Source organism: Astatotilapia calliptera, chromosome 3 (assembly GCF_964374335.1).
Source record: "Astatotilapia calliptera chromosome 3, fAstCal68.1, whole genome shotgun sequence".
Taxonomy (NCBI): domain Eukaryota; kingdom Metazoa; phylum Chordata; class Actinopteri; order Cichliformes; family Cichlidae; genus Astatotilapia; species Astatotilapia calliptera.
In genome coordinates this window covers 56160957-56170111 of record NC_137424.1, presented here as the reverse complement: position 1 = coordinate 56170111, position 9155 = coordinate 56160957, and the positions used below count along the sequence as shown (strand labels likewise).

The 9155-nt window shown below is 37.3% G+C and overlaps 1 protein-coding gene across 1 annotated transcript; it reads right to left on the bottom strand.

The window, feature by feature from the left end:
• Positions 1-4467: 4467 nt before the first annotated feature.
• On the bottom strand, positions 4468-8024 carry LOC113017524 (H-2 class II histocompatibility antigen, E-S beta chain-like). The gene is made up of 6 exons (XM_080298594.1): positions 7871-8024; positions 7389-7661; positions 5613-5826; positions 5466-5533; positions 5249-5371; positions 4468-4666 (listed from the first exon to the last, which is right to left on the bottom strand). The coding sequence occupies exons 1-6, from the start codon at positions 7923-7925 to the stop codon at positions 4644-4646; spliced, it is 756 nt and encodes a 251-aa protein (XP_080154720.1). The 5' UTR covers positions 7926-8024; the 3' UTR covers positions 4468-4643.
• Positions 8025-9155: the final 1131 nt, after the last annotated feature.

The following is a 9155-nucleotide window of genomic DNA, read 5'->3' as shown; positions in this document are numbered from 1 at the left end:
ACTCTGGTGTGAGAGGTAATCGTGAAATGATCCCGCCGTATGTTTACCAGCCATTGTCTTCTCAAGTCAGAATGGGTCGGAAAGGCATGAAAACTTAGTATGCTGTTAAAAGCAAGCGCTTTTTATGCAGTTTTTGCAAAGCTATATGTGGAAGGAAACTGTGACCTAGGACAAGCTGATGGTATAAGATGTAAGTACAACTCCTCCGGTTTCATATGCAAAAAAAATTATTGCGCTAGCTTACGTGGTTGCAGAGCTACCGGGATTTAAAAATAGTTACGCAAAACAGAGCGTGCCCGCTCCGACCGGTTCTAAAGGGTTAAACCTTTTACTTGAAGCTTTAATATTTTTATTGATAAGTTGAAATTGTGTTACAAACAAATGCTATTTTTCTATTTATATAAAACTGTTAATTATTAATAGTACAGTTAAACATATTTTATTGATTTATAAATGTACATTTTAAAAACAAAACGTGGCAATGTATGAGTCTGAAGAAGTGAAACACAACACTGACTCACACACTTGTAATCATGTATAACTCTTATTATTGTGTCATAAATGTTTCCTGTGTGCTCTGCAGTTTCTTACAGTATATACAGTATTGGTATCGGTCTGATCCTGACCTAAATTCCAGGATTGGATATCAGGGAGAAACAAAAAATGTAACCCGATCCTTAAATATCTCAAAAGCACCTCACAAAACTTGTGACATGGCGTAACCCAGGTAGTGAGTGGTACCTTAGCATGTCGGAGCAGTATGTATCACATGATAGAGCAGCTGTTGCGTGCGAGATCTGTCGGCTGTCTGGAGTTACTTCACACTGAAAGCATCTGGAGACTCGTTACGTGCTGCCAAACCAGCATTTCATCTTTGAGCAAGCTATCCCAAAGAAGTAAAGCAAGTATGTAAGTTCATCTCTGAATGTTTATAAAGCATTCCTATGTTAAGCTTAACAACCGGTATATGGAGCTCGGACGTCTGTGCGATGTCATTGCTAAGTCTGATTTTACAATGGATAGACTCAAGTTTTACTTTGAGAAAAACTAACTAACTAACTAACCCTAACCCGTCGAAAGGGGAGGGGCCGGCTGCTCCCAAATAGAGCACATTTCATTCATAATGTTGTAAATCCAAGCCCATTATGTATTCACGATCTGAATACTGGGTTGTGTGAAATCCCAGAAATACACCTTAGACAAAGTGAATCTGTGAACTGGGGTGTAGGTCTATTAGGTTATGTTGTGGCAATCCTCGGGTTGGGGGATGGGTGTTCATACTGGAGTGCAAAATTAAAACCAATGGAAGATGGACAAGAAAAGTTCAAAGCCATCAGGTGCTCAGTTTAGAAAAAATAGTAAAGAAGAGGAAGAGAAACGAGCAAAAGATACAGGTAAGCAGATGTGTCATTGGATAATGGCAGGTCATCCTGAAACAATCAGAATCAGAATACTTTATTAATCCCTAAGGAAATAATGTGGATTTCAGTTGCTCCAAAAAGAAATGGTAAAAACAGTAACAGACTAAACTCCATTATGTTACAGATTTTAATATTAATTAGTCATTGTCAGTTGCTGATTTGTCCTGTTCTCATTGTATGACGAATTATGATGGCTGTTTGGTAGCTGTTTGCATACTATGCATACTCTCTCTCTCTTTATATATGTGTGTGTGAGCAGTGGCGGTCCTAGCCTGTTTGGCGCCCTGGGCGAACACTCCCCCCCCCCCCCCCCCCCCCCCCACACACACACACACACACACACACAAAACAAGGATTGTACATTAACATAAAACTGTTGTACACACACACATATGAAGAGAGAGAGAGTATGCATAGTACCACAGTTTGTAGATGCACATTTGGATGGATTGGTGAACTTCTGCCTGTCTTTAATTCTGAGAAACTCTATCTTTTCAAAGTGCTCTTTTTATACTCATTTTATACTCAGTAAGTCAGTCATGTTACTGACTTACTGCCAATTAACCTCTAAATGCTCCTCCAGCTGATTCACTTTAGTAACAGTGACTTTTCCAAGCTTTTGTTGCCTGAATACAAATCATTGCATTTTGTTTTTATTGACCAAACCAGAATGAGAATGTTAAAATTTACGATGTTGACTGGGAACTGCAGTTATAGATAATATTGTTGGGTGTAACTATGAGATCAAATGGCTGTTTTATTTATCAGCAGTGGTCTACCATTGGGTAAGCTCTTTCATGTTAGGTTTGAGGGTCAGCAGTGATGTAACTAACCAAAATAAATGAGAATCATGAATGTTAAAAATATAGATATTTTTTTTAATAATAGAATAACATCACTTCTATCCTGGGTAGGTTTACCTTACTCAACCACTTTGATTTCTCAGTAAAACAAACAAAAAAAACAAACAAACAAACAAACAAAAAACATTTCTGGCACAGTTATTTGTTCATTAAGAAATTAACAAAAAGTGATCTAGAAAAACACTTTTCGGTGCTGCATAACAGTGGTTTCATGGTCAGTGTTTAACCCTTTGAGGTCCTCACCAAGAAAAAAGCAATGGAAATGGTTTTGTTTCCATTTCTTATTGATTTGGGTGACTAATCAATATTTAATAATATATTTAATAATATATTTAATAATATACAATCAATATTTCTTTTTTCAATAGACCCTTTAGTTTTTAAAATATTGATTTCTACCAAACAGTTGAGATGTCCATCTATGGTAAAAGTATGAAATGTCATGCAAATACAAGTACATTAGATAATACAGTTGAGAAAAAATCAAATAAAGTGCCGAATTATAATTAAATTAATAACAAAACTATCCAGGCCATTGGATAAAGTTTATTTCTAGTAGCATGCCAGTGAACACTGCTGTTTCCATGCCATCAAATGAAAGTATTATATCAAACAACAAAATACATAGTTTTTTCATCTGCAAATGTGAAAGATGTGCTACAGCACAAAATACTCTCATTCAGGCCACTTCTGATTGAAAGCTACTGTGCAAAAATGAGTTTTGTGTTTAAAATAGAATAGTGCAAATCAAGCACATCTGCTTGTGGTTTTGGTCGTTGGGGTCTTAGGGTGTAGCATTTATTCTGTGGTCTTGGAGAGCTGGATCATGGTTGTCCAACTCTAGATGCTGGCTTGTTAACTTGGTTCAGACACAGCCAGGTGGAAACCTTTTGAGAGCCATCGGTTTCTGGTCCGGTAGGGCACAGTCCCTCTTGTGGACCAGGTATTCAAGTCAAGGATGTATCCAAACAGTGTAATATGCCATCTCCTTAACTTTTAACTTGTAACTTGTCTTGTACAGGTGCAATAGCATATCAGAAAGTTTAATTCCTCCCATATGCTAATTATATACAGGGATGAGTGATGGGCATGGAATGGTGATCTGATGATGTTTAGGAGGTTGACACATTTCTTGTCAAACCATTGCATTGCAATCAGACCTTGATCAGCCTGTAATAACAGGCTTCATGGCCCTTCTTCATCAGGTCTTTGTCTGCCATCAGGGGAGCTCCACAGGTGCAGTTTGGTCATACAGTACCAATGCACCTGACACCCAAGGAGGTGTGCAAGTTCTGGACCAAGCTGAAACTTGTGAAGAACTGCGGTTCTTTTATGGGGTTGCATAGTGGGTTTTTTTTACAACTTTGGCCCCTTACAGGTAGCTTCTGTTCCTTTTCACTCAGGGGAGCATTGAAGAATGTAGACCCCCCTTGATACAGCAGCAAGTTGTGGATGATACCAGATGAACTTGCTTGGCAGAACAATTTAAAGCCACACTCATCTGGTTTGTTGGCAATATATTGGTGGAGAGTGCCAGCCCTTGTTGCTTCATATGAAACCATGACCTCAAACACACTGTGGTTGAAGGTGGGTGATATCATCAGAATCATCAGAAAGTTACAAAAATGACTTACTGAGGAAATTATTTCAGCCTATTCTTGCTGTGCTAACACTTAATGTGATTTATCAATAGCAATGGATAAACAAAATGGGTCTAGTGGTCTGATTTTATGGCAAATAGTCAATTTTAATAACATTTAGGTTATGTTAGCATTAGCACCACAAAGGGACAAATCAACCTTTTGTTTGACCACTTTTTAAAAAAATATTAAACATTTAATTTCACTTTTTTAATGCTGTCAAGTGACATACATCTGTTTAGTAAGTCCTCCAACACTATCATATATCAAAAAATGTTATCTTCCTACCTTAGTTTTATTGGGAGAGGGATAAGCAGAGCCAACAGTTTCCATTTGCAGTGCCTTCTGATGGATTTTTTTGGCATTACAGATGTAAACCAATTGGTAGAAAAGACTCAATAAGGTAGGTCAATTTCAGTGAAAGCCTCAGTTAGATATAGGGCCTGAAAATGTGCTCTACCAATTGGTTGACCAGAACACTAAAGGGTTTTAAACAGTGTACAGTGACATCAATGTGTTGATGCATGTAAGTAAGCACACAGGTGAAATGTTATGTTTATTGTGGTTCAAAGACATTAATTAAACATCTATACATGAGTTTGGTCATGGATCAGGTTCAGAGTCGCCCATTCCAGAGATCATGAGTCTGCTGAACACACAAATCAGCTGTTTCTTACTCCATCAGAAAGAGCCAGGACTAGGATCAGGATCCTGCCTCATTAATTGAAAAACAGAGTATGATCTAGATAAAGAGATAAGGACAGAGTCAATAAGAAACTCTTTATCCACATGAGGACAACTGATCTCAATCAAACATCAACAACAATGATTCAGTGAAGTCCCTAGTTTAAATGCATGGACTCTGTCTGCTCTGAAAAACAGGTCTGAACTGGTGTGAAATCCTATAAGTCTGAGAGGGAGATGCCTGAGGCCTGAAGCAGCTGAGGTTGTCTAAATAAGGGACTAATATCTAATCAGAGGACAGCAGATAAAATATAGAGTTCAAAAATACACATGTGATTGTGTTAATTGGTAATTTAGCTTCCAATGCAATATTAGAATAAAAAATTGTAATAAAAGCTCAGACTCAGGCCCTTTAGATGGAGAGCCAATCCAGACCTCTTATTCAGGGATAGCTGGGATCCACCACATTTGAACGCATCAGTGAAATTAGACTGGGGCCTAAATATGGACTTAAAACTTGTCTAAACTTGTGAGAAATTAAATTCACTAGCTGAAAGTGAATATAGAACATAAACAGGCTAACAAAAAGGCTGACATAAACGCTTGCCAAATGGTCTGTGAGTGTGAGTCCTGGTCTAACCTGGGGCTTTCCACCTGTAGAGAAAACATCCAGCCAAAAGTAAGATCAGACCCAGGGTCAGTATAGAGGCTCCGATGGCAATCAGCGTGGTTGATTCAGGAGTTGATTTGTCTGAGGACGGCTCTGAGTCGGACAGGTGACAGATAGAGGCCAACAGTCAAACAGACAGGTTAGCAGTCAAATACATATTTCTGTGGACAGACAGACAGGTATTTACCCCAGTCAGTGATCAGAGGTTCCTTCAGGCTAGCGTGCTCCACCACACAGGAGATGTTCTCGCCAGACCTTCAACACAAAGACCACTGATTCACAAACCACTCACAGAATGGATCCGGAAATGAACCAGGATCTGATGTGGACTGACCTGGGTGTGTACTCCAGGTAGGAGTGAGTCTGGTAGTACCAATCACCATTTGCCATCTCCTTAGTGGAAGTGACATCAGAGGTGACTTCCTGTCCGTCTCTGAGCCAGCTCACTTTGATCTCACTGGGAAAGAAGTCGTAGACGCTGCAGACCAACATGGCAGGATGGTGACCAGAAAGTGGGGTCTTGGACTTAATTCTGACACTGGGCCGAACTAAAAACCACACAGACATTATATTACCATTGTGGCAATATTATGTGTAATGGGATAGAATCATCTGTAATCTACCTATAGAAAATGTGTTAGCTGTCAGAATAATGGCATAATTTTGGTTATTTGTAATTAAATAAATTAGAATTGCAAATTTCAAATCAATTTTATTTATATTGCTTCAAATCACAACAGTTGCCTATTGTAAAAATTGTATTTTATGTAATTTATTGTAAAATCCCTACATTAATATAAGGAAATAAGAAAAAAAATGCAACAATCATATGACCCCTATGAGCAAGAGTTTTGGTGAGAAAACTGAAGGCTCTCCCTCACATTCTACTTTTAAATACTCTAGGAATGACAAGTAAGCCTGCAGTGCGAGAGCGAAGTGCCTAATGGCATGATATGGCACTGTAAAGTCATTAAGATAAGATGAGGTTATTATTGAGGAGCAGGATTTTAAATTAAATTCTGGATTTAACAGGAAGCCACTGAAGGGAAGCCAATACAGGAGAAATATGCTTTCTCTTTCTAATTCATAATTTCTAATATCATAATTTTATTAATATCGTATTTTTACTACTTCCTTTATTACACCCTAAGCTCATGAATAATTTATTGGGGTCATAAATCACTCTGTTTGACATAAGGGGCATAATATCACTCTCTCGAATGAACTAGTTTTTCAGCATCACTCTGAGACAGGATATTTCTAATTTTAGAGATGTTGCACAAATGGAAAAAAGCAGTCCTACATATTTGTTTAATAAGTGTATTGAAGGACATCCTGGTAAAAAAAATGACACTTTTTTTCAAATTGCAATTATTAATTAACACTAACAGTATCAGGAAGCAAATGCTTCCTGGCCATCCAGTGAAACTGTTGGGAAGACAGCGTTGGAGAAACATGAACATTTTATTTATACTGTATAATCTGCAGATTCTGACAGAAATCTGCAACTATCCTTTGAAGCACCACTCCTCTCTAAAACAGCAATAAGGATAATTATTAGGTTATTTACATTATTATGTAAATAACAAAATAACTTAAAGCAAAAATTGGGAAACGTAAAGTCCGAAGTCTTTATATTAAGGGCCATCATTCAAACAATACTGTTGCTCTGGGTCTAAACAGAGCGCGTTGTGTGTGACGTCTTCTTTTGCACATGCGGGCCTCTTTAAGGGTTCACACGAGAGCGTTTGCTGTCGCATTTTATTTGTAGTGTGAACAAGCAGACAAAAAAATCGGATTTGAAGAAGCTCAAGTTTTGCCACCAGCATTCAATGCAAGCTGTATTTACACAAATATTTGTTAAATCATCTTCTACTTTTTAACTTCTAATTAAAGTTTTAATTAATCCTGAAATAATTTAATAAAAAACTTTTCATTGTTAAAAAACTTTGTTTCTTGAATTTTAAAGAAACAGAACTCCAGTAGACTCCAAATTTCTAAACAAATTTAAACCTTCAGGAGTTTAAGGATTAAACTGAGTGATTCAGAGTGTTGGTCGCTGTGTGGCTGAACATGATGCCCTGATGATGTTGCGCAACTACACACTCACCTGACTTAGCTAGAACAGCCCGATCATGAACATCAATGTTATGGTAACAATATTGCACTACCATTTGTCTCATTGAATTCAGCCGTGCAGTATTATTGTTCCAGAGCATTGCCAGCTCCACTCCATGCTCAGTGAATCCAACATACTTCCCCACACTGCTGCTGAACCTGATGTACTCTATCTTCTTGTAATAGCGAGAGTAGATGTACTCGATGTGCTTCAGCGCAGTGGAGTTAAATTCACAGCGTTCCACCCTATACTCTAAAAATCCATCTGAAGAACAAAACAGAACATCAGTGAAGTGCAGACTGTGGAGAACTGATCATACCTGTATAATACCTGTATAATAGATGATAAAGTATAAACTGTATGTTATATTGATGAGTCTATTGATCAATGAACCATGTATTGATCAACAATATACAGACCAAAGATGGATGTATTGATTGGTAATAGTGTGTTGATCAGTGCATTGATCATACCTGCAGTGCGGATGCTGATGAAGAGGAGGGTGAAGCAGAGAAAAGATGAAGCCATGTTCCTGAGTGCTCTTAACAAACTGCCTCAGTCTGACTGAGAGCTGCTTTAAAAGCCAGATGACATAGTCACTTGATCACAGCATCACCTGTTAATAGGAAGAACTTTCTCAGAAAGGTTTCATCTGTAGTTTATAACCCCACCCTGCCACACCCCTTTTTTCTCTAGCTAATGCAGTCCTAGGTATTAATGCGACTGAGGACTGAGGCTGTTCAGATGGAAACACTGTGACTTATTTGTTCAGATAAAGATAAACTAAATACAAAATGATTTGGCTTTTATAAAGTGTGATATTATCTATCGTTAAGCAAATATACTGGAACCAGCAGGTTCATCATGTTCATTAGTCAAAGTAAACTTTATCGCTACATACAGTATCATTATTGATGACAGTACGTGTTAGACAAAGTAAAGTTTGAATTTGTTTGAAGACCTGAAACATTTAAGTGTGATAAACACATCAACAGTATTTTCATGATTGATTATGGTGATTTACTCGGAGGTCAGAACCACATCTCTAACTCTGGAACTGCATGAGCCTGTGGACATCAGTTAAGCTGTTAATGAACCTGCAGTCAGCTGAGACTGAATAAATTACATGGATGAGTGATGAAATCTTTCTCCCACTGAAAACATCACATCCAGATGAACAGAATCAACTTTTTGAAATTTTCTTACCTGGATGACTGAGCATGTATCAAGACATTATTGATCAGTTCTACAGATCTTTAATCAGTGATTCTACAGTAAATGATTCCGAGGAGCCGACTGACAGTGTAAAAGCTTCATTACTGTCCACAGACTCATGCAGTTACAGAGTTAGACATTTGATCTGACCTCAAGGTAAATCACAAGTGAAAAAGTGTTTGCCCCCTTCCTGATGTTTTTTCTGTATTTTTATATTAATATGATGTGACTGTGAAAAAAAAATCAGTAACTAATTACTTACGGTTCCAAAAAAGTAATCCTGTTACTTTCTGATTACTTGTTTTCCAAAGTAATTAATTGCTTAGTTAGTTACTTTTTAAAAACATGACACACAAGCTGAATAGGTAATAAAGCAATAATTACCTGCATAATCCATCATATAAAATGTAATCAAATGAAAAAGTTTGTTTTTAAAACTTGCTTTATTAGTTTTAGTCTTTTAACTTTATGCATCAAGCAAAAATTAAATTAAATGCAACAGTCTTTGACTTGAAGAAATTTGTTTAACATTTAAACCTATAT

What these genes read in the sequence shown, in the direction of transcription:
- LOC113017524 (XM_080298594.1), bottom strand. Translation starts at nt 7,925, where the DNA reads ATGGCTTCATCTTTTCTCTGCTTCACCCTCCTCTTCATCAGCATCCGC. An exon ending in TACCTGGAGTACACACCCAG is followed by an intron (nt 5,534 to 5,612) that starts GTCAGTCCACAT and finishes TTTGTGTTGAAG; the next exon opens with GTCTGGCGAGAACATCTCCT. An exon ending in CTACAGGTGGAAAGCCCCAG is followed by an intron (nt 4,667 to 5,248) that starts GTTAGACCAGGA and finishes CTCTTTATCTAG; the next exon opens with ATCATACTCTGTTTTTCAAT.